The sequence below is a fragment of the Colletotrichum orchidophilum genome (genome assembly GCF_001831195.1).
Source record: "Colletotrichum orchidophilum strain IMI 309357 chromosome Unknown Scaffold_188.1, whole genome shotgun sequence".
NCBI classification, from domain to species: Eukaryota; Fungi; Ascomycota; class Sordariomycetes; order Glomerellales; family Glomerellaceae; genus Colletotrichum; species Colletotrichum orchidophilum.
This window is the reverse complement of record NW_019173144.1, coordinates 1-17,855: the sequence shown is the minus strand read 5'-3', so window position 1 is coordinate 17,855 and position 17,855 is coordinate 1. Positions and strand designations below refer to the sequence as shown.

The 17,855-nt window shown below is 53.9% G+C and overlaps 9 protein-coding genes across 9 annotated transcripts; 5 read left to right on the top strand and 4 right to left on the bottom strand.

Moving 5' to 3' along the window:
- Window positions 1–291: 291 nt before the first annotated feature.
- Window positions 292–813, top strand: CORC01_13334 (stress responsive A/B Barrel domain-containing protein; the record flags this gene model as incomplete). Its single annotated transcript, XM_022624951.1, has 2 exons — window positions 292–608; window positions 690–813. The coding sequence occupies 2 exons, from the start codon at window positions 292–294 to the stop codon at window positions 811–813; spliced, it is 441 nt and encodes a 146-aa protein (XP_022468530.1).
- A 342-nt stretch (window positions 814–1,155) lies between these two features.
- CORC01_13333 (oxidoreductase ucpA) lies at window positions 1,156–1,971 on the bottom strand (the record flags this gene model as incomplete). Its single annotated transcript, XM_022624950.1, has 1 exon — window positions 1,156–1,971. The coding sequence occupies one exon, from the start codon at window positions 1,969–1,971 to the stop codon at window positions 1,156–1,158; it is 816 nt and encodes a 271-aa protein (XP_022468529.1).
- A 434-nt stretch (window positions 1,972–2,405) lies between these two features.
- CORC01_13332 (dehydratase) lies at window positions 2,406–4,389 on the top strand (the record flags this gene model as incomplete). The annotated part of the gene is made up of 3 exons (XM_022624949.1): window positions 2,406–2,850; window positions 2,912–3,123; window positions 3,178–4,389. The coding sequence occupies 3 exons, from the start codon at window positions 2,406–2,408 to the stop codon at window positions 4,387–4,389; spliced, it is 1,869 nt and encodes a 622-aa protein (XP_022468528.1).
- Window positions 4,390–4,442: 53 nt separating this feature from the next.
- On the bottom strand, window positions 4,443–6,863 carry CORC01_13331 (uncharacterized protein; the record flags this gene model as incomplete). Its single annotated transcript, XM_022624948.1, has 4 exons — window positions 4,443–5,444; window positions 5,506–5,725; window positions 5,876–6,549; window positions 6,765–6,863. The coding sequence occupies 4 exons, from the start codon at window positions 6,861–6,863 to the stop codon at window positions 4,443–4,445; spliced, it is 1,995 nt and encodes a 664-aa protein (XP_022468527.1).
- A 464-nt stretch (window positions 6,864–7,327) lies between these two features.
- CORC01_13330 (malate/L-lactate dehydrogenase) lies at window positions 7,328–8,398 on the top strand (the record flags this gene model as incomplete). The annotated part of the gene is made up of 1 exon (XM_022624947.1): window positions 7,328–8,398. The coding sequence occupies one exon, from the start codon at window positions 7,328–7,330 to the stop codon at window positions 8,396–8,398; it is 1,071 nt and encodes a 356-aa protein (XP_022468526.1).
- A 659-nt stretch (window positions 8,399–9,057) lies between these two features.
- CORC01_13329 (uncharacterized protein) lies at window positions 9,058–10,590 on the top strand (the record flags this gene model as incomplete). Its single annotated transcript, XM_022624946.1, has 1 exon — window positions 9,058–10,590. The coding sequence occupies one exon, from the start codon at window positions 9,058–9,060 to the stop codon at window positions 10,588–10,590; it is 1,533 nt and encodes a 510-aa protein (XP_022468525.1).
- A 416-nt stretch (window positions 10,591–11,006) lies between these two features.
- Window positions 11,007–11,988, bottom strand: CORC01_13328 (methyltransferase; the record flags this gene model as incomplete). The annotated part of the gene is made up of 2 exons (XM_022624945.1): window positions 11,007–11,176; window positions 11,235–11,988. 2 exons carry the CDS (start codon window positions 11,986–11,988, stop codon window positions 11,007–11,009), a joined length of 924 nt encoding a protein of 307 aa, XP_022468524.1.
- A 601-nt stretch (window positions 11,989–12,589) lies between these two features.
- CORC01_13327 (uncharacterized protein) lies at window positions 12,590–12,891 on the bottom strand (the record flags this gene model as incomplete). The annotated part of the gene is made up of 2 exons (XM_022624944.1): window positions 12,590–12,788; window positions 12,845–12,891. The coding sequence occupies 2 exons, from the start codon at window positions 12,889–12,891 to the stop codon at window positions 12,590–12,592; spliced, it is 246 nt and encodes an 81-aa protein (XP_022468523.1).
- A 741-nt stretch (window positions 12,892–13,632) lies between these two features.
- CORC01_13326 (uncharacterized protein) lies at window positions 13,633–16,179 on the top strand (the record flags this gene model as incomplete). Its single annotated transcript, XM_022624943.1, has 1 exon — window positions 13,633–16,179. The coding sequence occupies one exon, from the start codon at window positions 13,633–13,635 to the stop codon at window positions 16,177–16,179; it is 2,547 nt and encodes an 848-aa protein (XP_022468522.1).
- Window positions 16,180–17,855: the final 1,676 nt, after the last annotated feature.

Here is a 17,855-nt window from a genome sequence, read left to right as displayed (position 1 = left end):
CCACGGGGTTCGTCCGTTCGGTAGGTGGAGCCCGTGGACCGGGTCGCGGGGTTTGCCCGTTAGCCCCCCCGCCACCACCTCAGCCAGCCAGAGACTCGCAGCACATCACCACACAACCCATACCGAACTTGATTCAGTCAAAATAACTTTTTCAGCTCTGCCGAAGACTGCTGTGATACGGCTGCCACTTTCGACGTCTGTGGTGATCAAAGACAATCCCGCTCCTTTCGAAGAAAGAATTACCCCCGACCTCGGTTCCAAGACTCGCCTCGGACCCTTTACCCCTTCACAATGACAGTAGTACACATCGGTAAACTTCCCGTCTTCAATTTTCCTCATGTCATGGTTGAACGAGATAATTCTGACCCCGGACTCCAAGTATTATTCAAATTCCGCCCCGACGTGTCGGCAGAACACAGGGACACATTTGTCCGAGAACTCAAGACGCTAAAGTCCCTCTCCTGCGTCAAAGACCAGCGCCTCCTAGTCGGCGGCCCGTCCATCACGGATCCCGTGGAGAGGAGCAAAGGCTACCACTTTGCGCTCCTGAGCTTCCATCAGGACCGCGAGGCACTCGAGACATATCAAGCTAGTCCGGAGCATCACAGGTAAGCCCCGCCCCGCGATCTCCTTCAAGGAAACCAGAGGTTGGCGAATGCAAACATTGAAGCTAAAGCAATCAAATCAAGGGTGACGAGCACATATCTGTGGCCGTTCAAGGAGGATGTGACTAGATTTGACTTTGAGGTTGATGAAGAGGACGAGTACATGTGCGAGTTTGTGGCAAAGGGGTTGGCAAATGGTTCGGCGTAGGAGGATGGCGTTGGTCCAGGTTTGACTTGAGGATTAGAGCAAGTACTTGTTAGAAACCTAGGCAGAGCATACAATTCCCATTTTGTGCCATAGAAAATGCTTTTACTCTTTGTGCTCCAGATATGTAAAGCCAGACGTGTGCGTTGATCGGGGACGATGCACATACCTGCTACTACGGACTTGGGATAGCTGGGTTTGCGACTTTATGAAACTGTCCACCATCTCTCTCACAGAGCATCGTATTATTACTCTGTCGAAATGAGAAACTTGATGTCTCGAATCTCTGACACAAAATCTCCAAGAAAATGTAGTAGATGCAACAACAAGATGAATTGAAGGTCTCTAAGTGCGTCCCGTAGACGAAGTAATCCCCCCATCAACAACAATCTTCTGCCCAGTGATATACCTCGCCTCCTCCGACGCCAAAAACAACGCCGCATGCGCAACATCCCACGCATCCCCCATCCGCCCCTGAGGCACCTGATCATCCCTTATCTTCCTAAACGCCTCGTACCCGCCCTCCTCCGCCGGCGGGAACCTCTCCGCCAACTGCTTCGTATACGGCGTCTCCATCAACCCCGGCACGACCGTGTTCAACCGCACCCCCTTGCCCGCATACACCACGGCCGTCGCCTTGACAAACTGCATGACGGCCGCCTTGGTCGCGTTATACGCAACCTGCGGCTTGCCAATGTACCGCATCCCCGCGATACTCGAAACGCAGACGATACTCCCACCCGTCTCCTGCCTCTCCATGATGGGCAAAACGTAATGGCACGCGAGGTACACGCTCTTCAGGTTCAGATCCACCTGCGCATCCCACGTCGCCTCGTCCATGCTCGCGGCACAACCCGGTTGGGACCCGCCGACGTTAGCCAGCAGGATATCGATGCGGCCGTGCTTCGCCACGCACGCGTCTACGAGCGCTTTCACGGACGCAGACGACGTGGCGTTGGTCGCGACGACGTCGCACACGCCGCCGGCCTCCTCGATGGTGGTCCTGGTCTTGGCGGCGTGGGAAACGCTGCGGTTACCGCCAAAGACGGCGGCGCCCTGGGCGGCGAAGGTCACGGCGCAGGCGGCGCCGATGCCCCAGCCGTCTGTGCCTGATTGACCGAGGCCGATAACAAGGGCGACTTTTCCTTGGAGGTTGAGCATGGCGATGGGTTGGGCGGAAAAGGGGATTCTTGATGGAGCGGAAAAACCGTTGGTAATGTTCAGGATAGGATGAAAATCCCTACACGAAGGTGCCCGAGTTTCGGAGCGAATTACATTGTGAAAGTAAATATAAATAATAACAATGCACATAGAGTATCAAACATATCTCAATGTTCCTAAAGGGATGTCCGTCGACGGTCTCGTCGTCCGCTGGCTCTAAGACGGAGAAATCCCGATGCCGCCGAAAGCTTCGGCCGCTTTTGCCTTATTACCGAATTGGACCAGGCGATTACGACATGCGGAGTCCCCGCATCGACAACACGACTCCGGTTCAGCTTGGGTGGGACCAACCATAAGAGGAGGAATTGTAATTCTCGTCGTCGCATTAGATTGTCTCCTCAGGTCGTGTCCCCAAACTCCAAACCAAAGCAGATATGAGCGACCAAACAGCAATACCCAAAAAAGAAGACGGCAAGGCCCCGGTGACGGGAGACTATGACCTCTCAACGCCCATCGACCCCAACGCCGCGGGGTTGAGGCAGGGCCTGACGTCCTACGGCGACGCTCACTTCTCGCTCTTCCTGCGCAAGGTCTTCATCAAGGCCCTCGGGTACAGCGAGGACGCGCTCTCCAGGCCCATCATCGGCATCGTCAATACCTACTCGAGCTTCAACCCGTGCCATGCAAACGTCCCGCAGCTGATTGAGGCCGTGAAGCGCGGCGTCCAGCTCAATGGCGGACTGGCGATTGACTTCCCAACAATTAGTATCCATGAGAGCTTTGCGTCGCCGACGAGCATGTATCTGCGGAATCTGATGAGCATGGATACGGAGGAGATGATCAAGGCGCAGCCTTGTGATGCGGTGGTTCTTATTGGAGGTATGTGAACCATGTTGAAGTGGAATGGTAATTGAGATGAGTGTGTTGATTGGTTTGGCAGGCTGTGATAAGACAACTCCTGCGCAGTTGATGGGTGGCCTATCGGCGAACAAGCCTATCCTGCATCTGGTCACTGGGCCCATGATGCCAGGAAGCCATAAAGGTGTAAGAATTGGTGCTTGTACAGACTGCCGCAACAACTGGGCCGCTTACAGAGCTGGCAAGATCGACATTGAGGATATTTCGGCTATCAATGATGAGCTGGCACCTACTGTACGTATAGTCCATCACCAGAAAGAAGTTCTCGCTTGCTGATCGCTGTGACAGGGAGGTACTTGTGGTGTCATGGGCACCGCATCGACCATGGCTTGTATCCTTGTCGGTCTGGGAATGATGCCTTTCAAAGGTGCCACGGCCCCAGCGGTCTCATCGACGAGACTGCGCATCGCAGAGCAGACCGGAGGTCTTGCTGTAGCCCTCCATAAGAAGAAACTTAAGCCACAAGACCTCCTGACCCGCGAGTCTTTCCTCAACGCGATCACCGTATTGCAGGCCATCGGCGGGTCGACCAACGCCATCGTACACATGATGGCCATCATAGGCCGGCACCCTGCAGTAGCCGGCACGATCACGCTGGACACGTTTGATGAAATCGGGAGAAAGACCCCACTGTTGGTCGACCTGAAGCCTAGCGGACAGAATTACATGGACGACTTCCACAACTCTGGCGGCATGCTGGCGCTCTTGCATGAGCTCAAGCCCCTTTTGCATCTGAACGCCATGACGGTGACAGGCAAGACGCTGGGGGAAGAGCTGGAGAGCACGCCATTCACCCCTATTCCCCGTGACAGCTTGGTCAATTGTCTCCAACCTTTCAACGATCCTCTTTTCCCAGCTTCAGCTCTAGCCGTGCTCCGTGGCAATATAGCCCCAGGCGGAGCTGTAACGAAGCAGAGTGCATCAAAATACCGCCATTTACTGAAACATTCCGGCCCAGCAGTGGTTTTTGCTGGCTCTGCGGACATGGCCCTTCGGATCGACGACCCGGATCTCGAGGTGACGCCCGACAGCGTGCTCGTTCTCCAAAACATCGGGCCTGTCGGCAACCCAGGTATGCCAGAGGCGGGGCTTATCCCAATCCCCCGAAAGCTAGCATCGCAGGGAGTCGAGGATATGCTCCGCCTATCTGACGGCCGCATGAGCGGTACAGCAGGTGGCACTATCGTTTTGCACATTTCCCCCGAAGCTGCGGATCCCGACTCGGTTCTCGGTATCGTCAGGAGTGGCGATATCATAACCTGCGACGTGGAACAACGCCTCATCAAAGTCGAAATATCTGACGAGGAGATCGAGAGGAGAATTGCCGAGAAAAAGGAAGCGTTGGCCAAAGAGGAGGAGGACGGTGGCAGCAATGCGCCTTGGGTGGCGAGGAAGAGAATCCGCGGTTATCGGGGACTTTACCTGCGTTCCGTCTTACAGGCCGAAGGAGGAGCTGACTTTGACTTCCTGACAGCGGATGGTCCGTCCCAAAAGCCGTAAACAGTTATAATTCTGCATGACTCTTGTAAAATACATGCACATAAACTGCATCATTAAGCGAAGCTCGGGTACGTTGGTATGAAGTCATCAAACAGGCCTCGCATGATGCTGTCCAGATTTGTGTTGTCGCCTGTTTGCATCTGATCGCCGAATGTAGTGTTTGCGAGGAATGACTCGAACGGATCTTGATGAAGGAAACTTTCCGAGCCACTTGCAGTTACAGAGCTCATTGATATTGATTGGGTCAAGCCCTCTAGGAAGGCAAGTCTCGGTGGTTCTGTGCCAGCAAGGCTGGCACTATCGTTGTATGGACTCATTGTCTGCGCATGTGCCGAATCCAGTCGCAGAGACCGACGTTGAGTGTGGGGTTCAACATCCGAGGGTTGGCTCACAATGTCCTTCACCCATCGGACAGTCGCCCGAATCATTTCGTCCAAGATGTCGCGACAACGTTTTGCTCCAGACCAGTGCTCGCCCGTCGCAGCCAGGACTCCTAAGCCGGCGCTGAAATCAGACATGAGGGCATCCAAAGCCGTCTGTCTCGCTATTTCTGGTACCATCTTCAGGCAGTAGAGCATGGTGATGATGCTAAGGACTGCGGAGTGACAGGTATTCCACGTATGTATAAGCAAGTTCTTCTTGTAGAGGTGATCAAAGAGATGTATAGCCTCACGGGCGGCACTAAAGCATTTCTTGAGGGTCTCGGGTGACGGATTCGGGATGGCGGGGCTGGGCCGGAGAACAAGCATTCGCAGACTATGACAGCTGATCTGACAGATGGTGCGGATGTAGTCGGAGTCCGGGTTGTTGGGAATATGGCTGTACCATTCGTCTAGCCGTTCAAGGATTCCTTGTTGCCACTCATTTATATCGATTACCGCTGGGTAGGCGTAACGTGGTGTGTCGCGAACAATGCTGTTCGCCACGTATTTGAACTCTGAGTTGAGCTTCGCCAGGCGGAACAGATGTATCGAGAAAGCCAAACGACCTGAGGATTGATGGGCTGATGACTGGAGTGATCCCTGCAGGAAGGCATCTTCAAGACGCTGTGGAAGCTAGAAGAAGAGAGTTAGCGAACGTCGAGTGACGACGGAATATGGACTGAGATGGACATACCCGGAGATCGCATGCCTCATCCCGCAGCCCAATCGGGCGTCCCATCATAGTTGCGATCATTCTATCCAGCGTGAAAACTACCCAGAATATCCTGGTTCTCATCTCCTGTTCAAGAAGGGAAATGCCTGCATTAGTGTTGATGTCGCGCTGCAGGCCCAAGTCAAGGACAGCAGCGATGCACTGGTAGTTCAAATACCAAACGTTGAGACGCATGTTGGAACTGTGCATCGTGAATATTATGAGTAACAAAAGACATTGCAGCCCCGGAATCGAGCTGTCGATGCTGATTCGATCAAAATATTGCATCGCAGTCAGGCAATATGACTCCCCGGGAAGACTTGTCCTCACTCGACGAGAGAGTACCGTGGACCCAAGAGCGAGGACCATGTATACTTGAAAGGCTGCTGCGGGTGTGGATTCCATGTCAATTCCGCTCTCGTACATCTGATCCATCAAAGCCACGAAGCTAGGTTGGTGCAAAACGGGGAATTGGCAGTTGATAACGTCGAAGTAGTTTTCCGCCAACAGTTTTGCATGATGTCTGCTTGGCATTGACATCGGGCCATGCATCGCCTCAACCAGAGCGGTTGGTATGGATGGAGTCGACCCTGCTGTCCTCAATGGCCACGCCTGGTCATCCTGTCGGTTCGAAGTCAACATCAGTCGGGCGAGGAAATATCCGCTCGATGGCCCGATATACTTCGGGTCTTGGCTACTGCCCAACGACACCATCCCGATCTCATGTGACAACGCACTGCTAGCAATGGGCTCGACTAGACGGGATCCTGAGCGAACGGTCTGAGTGGCTTGAACTGGCTCCAAAGATTGGGCCGGCTGTGCCTGGACAATGTGACTGTCTGTGAGGTTGAGGCTATCCTCAGGTGATGCGCTATTGACTCTATTCATTGAGTCACCTGTGAAGGTTTCGTCACCATCGATGTCCATGTCAAAGTCTCCAGACGGGCCTAGGCTCAGGTTGATGTCGGGACACCTTTCCTTGACAATATTTTCAAGCCATTTAACTCTCTCTATCAAGTTCGAAATCTGGCTGGTTGATAGTCAGAACAGTCTGCCAAAGGGGGAGAAATTAGGGCAACCGTACGCCCTAGGAAGATCCCGAAGACGGACACTTTCGCCGTCAGTACAGGCAACTCCGGCCTTCTTGCAATTGTTACAAGCAGGCAATTTCCCATCACACTATCTCACACCGACTTAGTACCACCATGCCGTATTCAAAGCGGACTCGGATGTGCACTTACACGGATCTTCCGCCTCTGGCACCGAGAGCAAGCGAGCCTCAACCGCGCGGTTCTGCGGGCCTGGCGCGGAGTCGGCCGGGAGCTGGATTCTTGGGGCATGTTGCGTTCTTTGCGGCAGCCAGCTCTTGCCTGGTTTCCGTCATAACGATAAAGTAGCGATGCGGTATTTGGGTACCTATGTTGGGTGGAGGAAATCACGCGGGAATTCTCCGAGGCGGGACAAAAGGATGAAGTTGGTTGAAGGCGGTCGCCACCGGCTGTGCGGGGAAGCTCCGCGGCCTTAGAGCCTTTGTTAGTTTGTTGGGCCGGGGTTTGCCCGCACTGCCGGCCGAACTCCGTCCAAACGCGCGTGTTCAACTGCCCTCTTCCTTCGGCGCCGTTGGCGTTACCTTGGTATATCAAGAAAGGTCATTTCGGATTTGGAGTTCGTGACTGGTCGTCACTCAAACCGGCAGTCATTTGTCGTATCGAGATCTTTTCATAGTGCTCCACATCATCTCCAACCCCAGCACAGCACAGCGTCAGTTGTCTAACCCAGTCACACCGTTCAAGCGATCGTCAAGATGGCGGACGAGTCCCAAAAGATACCCGTAACGGCCTCCGAAGCCCGCCGTCTCGTCGAAGACATTCTCAAAGGCAATGGTGTACCCGCAGAAAACTCAAAGATTGTCGCCCGCTGTCTCGTCGCTGCCGACCTACGCGGCGTCGACACCCACGGCATGAACCGCATCCCTTCCTACATGGAGCGCGTCCGCCAGGGCGTGCTCAACGCCGCCGCCCAGCCCGAGTTGAAGCAAGTCACCCCCGTTGTGGCGCACGTCGACGGCAAGAATGGCTTCGGCTTCGTTGCGGCGGAAATGGGTATGGCAGCCGCGATCGAGTCCGCCAAGACTTTCGGAATTGGCATGGCGAGCGTGTCGCATTCCAATCACTTTGGTATGAGTGCATGGGTGGTGCAGCAGGCTCTGGATGCGGACATGATGAGCCTGGTGTTTACCAATTCGAGCCCTGCGCTCCCGGCTTGGGGCGGGCAGAGCAAACTCATGGGTGTCTCGCCGATCGCTTGTGGTGCGCCAGGGAAGCATAAGCCGTTCATCCTGGACATGGCCCCGTCGGTTGCTGCTAGGGGCAAAATCTACAAGGCCAAGAGACGCGGCGAGAAGATTCCTTTAGACTGGGCTCTCGATGCCGAGGGCCGTCCAACGGATGATCCCGCCGCAGCGTTGGGAGGTGTTATGCTGCCGATGGGTGGTCCCAAGGGCTCGGCATTGGCCATCATGATGGACGTCTTTTCTGGTGTTTTCTCGGGCTCTGCTTTTGCTGGTCACGTCACTAACCCGTACGACCCTTCAAAACCGGCGGATGTTGGTCACTTCCTAATCGCTATCAAGCCAGATCTCTTCATGAGCCTCGATGACTTCCGCGAAAGGATGGAATACCTGTACCAGCGTGTTGTCGGGTCAGACAAGGCGGCGGGAGTAGACAGGATATACTTTCCGGGCGAGATCGAGCAGTTGCAACAGCAGGAGAGGGAAAAGACGGGGATCCCTTTGGTGCAGGCTGAGATTGATGCTCTCAACGAGGAGGCAACCAGAGTTGGCGCTCAGCCTTTGGTCACCCAGGCAGCTGCTTGAATGATAATATAAAAACAATTTGTATTTGTGCATAGGTTTCCAAAGGCAAGAGTGTAAGACGTCTAACTCTCGGACGCTAATATGGACAGATCAATGGGGTGATTTAAAGTGTGTTTGCAAATATCATAAAAGCGGTCGTCCTCAGTTGGAGCCCCGGTCCTTCCTTATGATGTGGTCCTTTGTCAAGGTAAACGGCGAGTGGTCGTCTTGTCTTTCTCAAACGATCTCACCGGTGAACCCCCTCCTTCTCCATTTTCCTACTATTACTACCTCTTCAAAGTATTAGTGTACCTTAGCGAATTACTGTTCCTTCTTGAGCTGGATCGCCGGTTATCTTCCTCGCAATTTGGACAGGGGGTCAGCCCTGCTCCTTTCCTGTCGAACCTCCCCTTCCTCCTTTTAACAAGGTTTTTCTCGTTTGAGGAAGTGATATTTGATTCAAATTGGAAGCTTCTTTTCGACACTGCAGGTGTCCCCGACCAGCTTCTCAATATACTCTGGTGCCTTGAGGTCGACCAAACCTCGACTCTTCCCACGCCGTCTCTCTCCTCCAAACATCAACATCCCCATCGGCATCATCCATCCCCAACCTCCTTATCGTCCAATGCCCATTCATCCCATCAATATTTTTGGAGTTCCCCATATCAATAGTATCAATCATGAAGTTCACCGCCCTCGCTACGTCTCCGCTGCTGTTTGCTTCGGCTTCAGTCGCCACCGCAGTCTCTCTTCCTGTGCCACAGGCCCCATCTAATAATCCCCAAGGCATTCCCCAAGGCGCCGATTTCCATCAGGAGCACAATGATTGTGCTTATTTCACCATTGGTACTTTTGACACTTCCTTTAGCGAGTTTAGTGTCTCTCTGGTTGATGAACCTGTCGATGGGCACCTAGTCAATGGCTTCTGCCTCAATCGTTCTTCTGGACTCGTCCAAGACAGTCAGCGGAACAATTGTATCTTCGACGACAAGCTCGAAAGTCTCAGTTGCTCTGGTGCCGTAGCTGGCACGACCAAATTTCGCCTGGGCATCCGTCAACCGCCAACCGTCAATTACATTAAGCGGTCGGAGGCCCCTCAAATGACGCCATGTACCTCTCTTTTGAGGAACGTCTGCTTGGATATTGTAAAAGATCAGTATGCCTGGTGCTTCCACAATCCCGCGGATTCCGACTGCTACAAATTTAAATTCTGTCCGTGGCGCCTAAAGATGGACCCCGAATACGGCCTCATCAGCCGCGACAAGTTCAATCCAGTGTCACCCTCTATAACTCCGAAATGCCAAGGAAACTGGCGTGCGCCGAGCAACCCATCCCTTCCTGCCTGGTTCCAATATCTGAGGTGGTGTCGAGATCATCCCGAGTCAGACAGATGCCCCTATCTGCCGTGGTTCCTGAATCCCAAGACAGTTCATTCGGACAACGCATTCAACAATGCCATTGACTTCATCTGGTGCCAGGTCCTCGGCCAGTGCCAAAATTCCAACTCGTCCACACTGACGCCGCCAAAGGTCGTTCAATTAATTCAGGACGGGCTGGAACACTTCTGCACAAGGCATCCTCCCTCGTGTGTCTTGATCCCTTCCGTCATGGAGGTCGTCTTATCGTCTATGGAAGTCACCGCCGACGTCTGGAGGCTTTACGAAGCTATTCTCACTGGCTCTAGTCTCGGAGACTTCAATCGACCGACTATACCAAAATTGCCCCAGGCTAGCCACGCCGCCCTCGCCCCGTCCGAGCATTCAAATGACCAAGGCGGTCATGCTGTCATCAAGGACGCCCTCCAATCAGCTACCCTGGAGTTCATTTGCGAAGAGATCTGCAGCCCACTGTGTGATTACATCCCTTCGGTTATGACAATCATCAGTTCGATATTGGAAGGCGATGCCGACTTGCAGCAACTTGCCGTTGCGTTCCGGCAGCATCTTACCAGCCTTACTCCAACCGACGTCTCGGCACTGACTGAAGGAGCTGAGGATGTCTTCGACATCTTCGCCACCACACCATCAAAGTTGGGGGAACTAGTTAACGCTCTCGAAACAGATTTCGAAAGGATCGGCCTTCACGGGACTTGGAAGCTACTCCGAGCTGGCTTATCCGTTTACTTCAACCTCACCCCATCTGACGAGACGAAGCTATTTCAGGCACTTGGGGACATTATCGCCCGTTTCCATCCACTTAGTACTTCAAATTAGCTCAGATATTGCGGATGAACAACCTGTAAAAGTTGGCTGGAGGTTGTCAACAAGATTGGTCGATAAAGGGGGCAGATTCAGAGCGTACTACATAGAACCACCTTGATGCGTCGGTTGGCTTACAAGCACCTGTGAGCCTGGAGACGATGGTCAAGAGTGATGGGTTGAAGAATTACGCGCTAATGGTGACTGGGGTCAAGCAGTATAGCTAGCTACCTAGTACAAGTAATACGAGCATCGCTTATGCACAATACCATTGAATGCACCTTAAACATGGTAATGACATGAGAAAAGTCCGGCAGTTAACGACATATGTATCATGATGATTTGATCATCCTTGTGTATTGAGCAACAGATCGCAGCCCGACGATTTGGGTGGCCGAACCGGCATGCGGTCGCCTTTCCTCTTCCGTGGATCACTTGGTGAAAGTTCCAAATATGTGAGGCACCACTTGGTACCATTCCTCGGACACGGGTTGACGGATGTCAATCTTTGCCCATGGCCCTGCGGACTTGAGTGTATGACCTGTATTGCGGCACAGCTGGCAACCATTTAAAGCCCGAGGCCATACCAGGTTGACGATACCTGACATTATTAGCATTGATACAAGCCCCCTGAGTCGTTTTCATTGAGATATGCTTACGCTGATAGATCCGGATTGGCCAGCTTTCCATCACCTCAACGTGTTCGTACAGATACCACCTACCGCCTTTCTTGAGATAGGAGTAGAGCTCAGCAATGTTCTTCTCGGGCTCAGGAATGCTGCAGAGGCAAAGAATCGAGACGATGCAGTCGACGCTGCCCTTCTCAATCTTGCCGTTCCACGCCGTGGGGTCGGAGAGGGACTCGATGCCGGTGGGGACAATCTCATACGTGCCCTCAAGCCCGGCGTCCCGCACGTTCTGCCTCAGCGCCGGGTGCGCCTCGGTGTTTGGTTCCACGCCGTAGACCCGGGTCACGCCCTCTGCGACACGCCTCCTGACTCCGCCGCGCGCCATTCCAGCTAATGCTGCTGCGTCGGCGGACTTCTTCTTCCCGTCGTCGCCGCCCTTGGCGAAGAGGTCCACCCACATGCCGGACCCGGGACCGATTTCCAGCACGACACCGCTGATGGGCGGGTGGACTGCGTCCTCGACTTCCTTGCCCTCCGTGACGCGGCCCTCGAGGAGCGCGACCATCATGTCTGACCTGCCCACGCGGATGTTGGGACCCAGCCAGGCCCAAAAGGCGGAGAACCAGGCGTCTTGGACGCGGGAGGGGGTTGTGAGGGCGGCGTAGTCGCCGGCGCGGAGGAGGCGGAGGATTGTGGGGGGAAGATAGGAGAAGGCGTTTAGGAGGAACATCCAGGGGCCTACGAGGGCCCAGAAGATTGCGGTTGCTTCAGTGAGGGAAGGCATTGTTACGGTTCCCTTGGTTCGTTAGAGATGGGTTTTAGCATTGAAGTGTAAAATTAGCCCTGAGACTCACAGGATGAATACGGCTTATATGTACAAGCAGAAGAACAAAAGTACCCAAGGAAAAGGGTGTGTCGCTGAGGGCTGGGCCGGTTTATAAGTGTAGGGAATCGCCGAAATACCCAGCTAAGAAAAGATGTATTATTCAGCGGGTATATGCATCTATCGAGATTGTCCATGCCATTATCGTACATAACTACCCCACCAACCCCACCAACCCCTCCAAGCTCCAAGCTCCCCTCGGTGACTAGATCTATAGAGATTCCCTAGTCATCTCTTTCTCTCTTCTCTCTTCTCTCTTTTTATCTTCTCTCTTTTTATCTTCTCTCTTTTTATCTTCTCTCCCTTGTGTATTTATCGCGACACCAAGTTCTTCTCATCTTGTGCTCACAATATTCTAGCAGCGGCTTCTACCACTGCGGTTATCTAAATCATCTTCGCTCCTTCGGCGGCCACGAAGATTGCTTATCAACGTCTGACGCGAATCCCGACCTCGTGCCTGATGACCCTGGCCCTCTCACGTCATGTGAGCAGGGGTTGCCATCTAAGACGATTGGCCAGCCTGCGTCCATCGCGCATCCCATGCTGTCAAGGAACGCTGTGTCTGCTGGCGACTGCTCGAACTCGTTCGTGTTGATGAGGTGCCGCTCCCAATGGAGACAAGTCTCTCGGGCAGCTCCATCGGGCTTCGAAGATACCTATCCATCATCGGCCCTGCCGCCGCATAGCCAGCGGCTCTGACACACCACCCCACTGTCAGCATGCGATTTCCTTCAGGGCTAAAGAGGCAAAAACTCACCCGCCATTTGATGTGGTGGTGACGGATCGTGCGGATCTTTGAGACATTGTGTGGACGAGAAGCGGGTAAGAGGTTGTTGGTGTTTTGAAGCGACTAATCTCTTACAGGTTGCAATGCACAACTACCACGGCATGTACGAGGATAGAGTTGGCGATAACGTTTACAAGATGCCTCATCTCAGGGCGCGGAACATCTGCCGTAATTATAGATTCCTGAGGAAGCCATTCAAATCAATCACTTGTGCGGTTGGCCTCCATCGAGTTCTGCTCAATTGAGGAGATCGTAATGGCACGAACGCGCTGTTTGGCCTCAGTGAGGCTTTCCAGATCTTCATCAATATCGTTCAGAAATCGTGGGGGGAAATCGCGGGGGGAGAGAGCGCTCCATGCATCATCACTTGCGTGATACCCGCACGATACTTGCGCGACGCTGCGCAATCCTTCAGTTTTGCTAGATGCCATCTTGAGTCGCGTCGAAGGGGAAAAAGGGTTTTTTTTTTCGGTCGCCAGCATCGTCATCATTGGCCGCACTTGCATGCGTTTGCCTAGAGTTGGCGCGGATCGCAACCCCTGACATGGCGCAGCCTGCATATTCGACAAGAGCGCAAATGCGCCCTTTCGAAATGTTGCCGTGGCTTTTCTTCAAGGCATTTCAGGGCTTGCTTCCCCCCCTTTCCTTGCCCTTCCCTTTTCCTCTTCGACGTTTCTGACGACTTTTTCCACATTTTGCGCCTCGCAATTGCGAAGTTCTGTCGGCACTTGGGGTTTTGGCAGTATTTTGTGAGCAGCATGGGACACAAGACAGTCGCAAGAAGCCGTACGGCGAGGCTCGATGCAACACAAGGACGCAATGTTGTTGCATCATCCAGGTCATCAGTGACCGCGCCGTCACGGGTCGATGAGGCCTCCAGAGACCTGGCATATCAGTTCCCTTTCATGAACCGCGCTTCCCGCCGCCCACCCAACGTCGACCACGCCACCGAAGTTTCCGCGATGCCTTCATCCTGTGTCCCTTCAGAGCGGCCGCTCTCCTGGGTCCTAGACTCTCCGCAACCTCGAGACCGGCGTCACTCGTCCTTTGAATCGGGAAACATGCCTAGTCTCGCGTATCGCGTCAAACCGCAGCAGCCGCATAACCCGAGGAAGCACCAGAGGGGAAGCCCCTCCATGGACAGCTTGGAGGAGCGGCCGGGTTCGACGGCGAGATACTGCAAGAGAATCTCGGGCGATTCCGGCTACGGATCGGATACAAGTCGTCGACGTCGTGGCTGGAGTAGAGATCCTTCCGAGCACCAGGAAATAAGGATCGGGGACGTGAGGATTCAAGTTGAGAAGGGGGGATCCATCGTTCTCATGCGCTGTTCATCGCCCGAGTCGGACGGCGAGGAGACTTTGGACGTCCCGCGGCGACCCAAGAGGCATCTGCGCCGGCACAGCACCGCCATCTTCACAGCAACTACCAATGAAAAACCTCAGGAAGCGCAGGTGGGAGGTGAACTTGCAACCCTCAAGGACACACTGGAGACGCAGAAGGAGAGACAACTGGATGCAGAGAAGGAAAGAATGTCAAGATCTCTTCCGAACTCCTTGAAAGGCTTGCGACGAATGAAAGGAAGCGCTAGTCTACGCACCCCGGGCGATGTCGAACGACCCGTGGCATCAAACATCGAGGCCTTGACGGTGCCTGGCATCAGTTCAACAAACGTTCCCGGTGTACCTCAAAATGAAGTTTTACCTCAACAAAAACCTTCACTAATCGAGTCTCCGCCCATCCAAAGAAGTTCCAACTTTGGTAATGATCTAACTCGGAGAGCGAAGAATCGCTTTTCCCTCGCAGAGGATAAAGATGGTCACCCCATCTTCCCTTCCGCTACACGCACTCCCAGACCGAGCCTCCAGCTCGAGACTTCAATGGAGTCTCCAGTAAGGTTCGGGCGGCCGGTCCAGCCCGCGCCACAGAGAATGCCGCGACCTGTTTCTGGTCCGCCCAAGCTACCTCTCAACTGGCACGCAAACTTGACCTCTCGACAATCTTTCGCTCCCGTCGAGGAGCAGTGCGACTCGGCCAGCGACAGCGGAGACGAATCATCCGTCGAGTCTGGTGTATTCTCGGTCCCGAACTCCCCAGTGGAGTCCTGCCACCTCGATCAGAGTGATCCGTTGGCGCCGCACATGGAGGACATCGTCGGCAACCTCTTCCAGCGTTATCAAGACTGGAAAATCCGCGAACGAGGCGTCCAGGGTCGACGGCCCTCTGGCCAGCGAGTCGACTCCAACACGCCTGACTCGGGCCGGTCTTCGAGGAAGCGATCGCACTCCGATCCGCCCGACCAAGATGCCTCTGACGGCGGGGAGTCGAACGCGATACCGGGTTTCAAGAAGCCTAAAGTCCCAGCGAACCCCTCAAAATTTATGTTTGCGTGTCCGTTTTGGAAAAACGATCCTGACAACCACCGCCAATGCTATAAAAAGGTTCTCAGCCAGATCAAGTACGTCAAGAGCCACCTCTACCGATTCCATGCTGCGCCCATCACCTGCCCTTGCTGCGGCGCCGCCTTCCAGGATGAGGAGACGCGAGACCGGCACGCACGGGCAAGGCGCTGCGAGGTGGTCAATGAGGGACACATCGTCCACCACGAGGGACTGTCACAGGGCCGGATGCGGCAGGTCTCGAAGCGCGCGAACCCGAGCCACAGCCCGGAGGAGCAGTGGTTCACCATCTGGGATATTGTGTTTCCTTCTAGGCCGCGGCCGTCGTCGCCGTATATAGACGGCGCGCTGTCCGAGGACCTCTGCAGCATGCGCGAGTTCTACACCAGCGTCGGGACGGATATGATGCTGGATTACCTGGCGGCCCGGGACCCGGACTTTGCGAATGACGAGAGGAGGGCTGCCATGTACGACCGAGCCGCGTTCAACCAGTTGCAGGAGAGGATTTACGAGACGTGGATGGCGCGGAGGGGCCTCCGACAGATTCACGACCCCAATATCTCCACGACGCCGCCGCGGACCGAGTCTGACGACGCAAGTCGTGCGTCTCCAGCGAACGGCATCTCGTTTAGACGCGAGGAGCAGTTGCAGAATCAGCAGCAGCGGGCGCAGACGACGCAGCAGCAGCAGCAGGGCCCGCTGGAGGACATGATGATCCAGCCCGTAACGCCGGAGATGGCCGTGCAGTTTACGGGCCAGGACTTTGGGGAGGCTGACTTCGGCCGCGATGATATGTATTATGACACGCACACGCAGGCCCTATTTGATGATTTGAATGGATTGTTGCCTGGCGTGGGGCGAACGCAGTATCATCCGGGCGGACTTGGCCCGCCGCATATGAGCTAAGGTAGGTGGTGCTTGGGTCTTCTTTTCCTGTGTATGCTTCCAGCCGGCCCGGTTGCCTCAGTATTATAAGTCCATCACAATCCTAGGGAGAACGTTTATAGAAGGCTATTGAATCAGAGAGGCTCATTTTTTAACAACTGTAATTTTGAAAGACAAAATTAGTATTTATCTGCACCATGATACATACGCTAGAGAATCTGTGTACGAGGGGATCTTTTGAGGATATCGTGAGCTTCTTTGCACTATTCACGGCCGTGTTTCTCAAACTTGGAAAAGGAACAAGAACATGATCACACACCCGACATCGACATCGAGAGCACCTCCGGCCACCTTCACATGAGGCAATTTATATGGTTATGCCAGCTACAAAAAAAAAAAATCGCACAACGGTGAGAGGTAGGGCCGACTTTGATTCCATCTACATAGCAGAACAAGCAGAAAACACCAAGCTCCTGACTACAAAAGACCTCAACGTGGCCACAGCCCACGGTAGCAAAAGGGAAACGGGAATAAGTTGATCTCTGAACGGTTTTACTTTTTGAGATGCTACTGATTTGCTTGTGTTATACAAGGGGGTTTTCTTATGGGCGGGAGATTGAGGAAAGAAGGGGTAAATAATCCTGATCCTTTGAGGGTTACGGTGTGCCTTTTGCCCCCCCTCTCTCTCTCTCTCCGCTGAGATTATTAGGTTTGATAACATGAATATACGAGACAGCTCAAAGTCATGTGTGGTTAGCCAAGCGTCACATCTTGTCGAGAAACTCCAAAATCAATCAAACTCATCAGTGGGCCCCTCACCCCGGTCATGTCATCTACCACTGTCAAACTCGAGAGATGGAAAAAAAAAGGGCATTGCAAGTCAAAGTCAATTGAAGAACCAAAGCAGCAGTCAGCCTCACCAGCAGCACCCGCAAAAATTATGCCATTTTGCAATCGCAATGCGCGTTGCGTCCATTCCATTCCGTTCTGTTCTATTACGACTCTCAAAATCTTTTTGATAAATGAGCGATGAGCGACGTCTGCGCGCTCCTCGCATATCGGCACAGTCCCCCCCCGTCCGTCCGTCCGTCCGTCCGTCAGCCAAACCCCGGGGCCTCGGGGTCGGAGACGGCAAACCCCCCCCCCCCTCAAATACCCACATACGCGATCCGCGGCCTATGTAGGTAGGTTGACTGACAGCACGGTACGTACGGTTCCCGTCACACCACCTTTACCTAATTGAAGAATTCTACCTACTCCCACTCCGTAATGAATCAAATACCGTGGTACGTCGACATTTCTAGCTTTTGCCTTGCCTTGCCTTGCCTCACCTGTTTCAGGCCGTAGAGGTGGACACCACCACCACCAAAATCTGGGCGGACGAGGGGGGGTGGGTGGGTTGGGGCACGGTGGGGGTTAAGGTACTCTCATCGTTGATCGCTCCTTCTCTTGCGTTGCGGCCGAAGATTTGCAGCCGCCTCACCTTACGCCCGAAAGGCAAGGCAAAGGCAAGGTCAGGGAAACAACGGGAGGAGACAGACTGTCTGCATAAATAACAACCATAAAAAAAAAAAAAAGGGTTTTGAATTACCTATGTGCCTAGCTACCTTACTTACCGCGCCGCACCCCCCTTGACAGCTGTTATTGTGACCGTAACCCCAGACAGCACGAGGATACAAATCTTTTTGTCACTTATA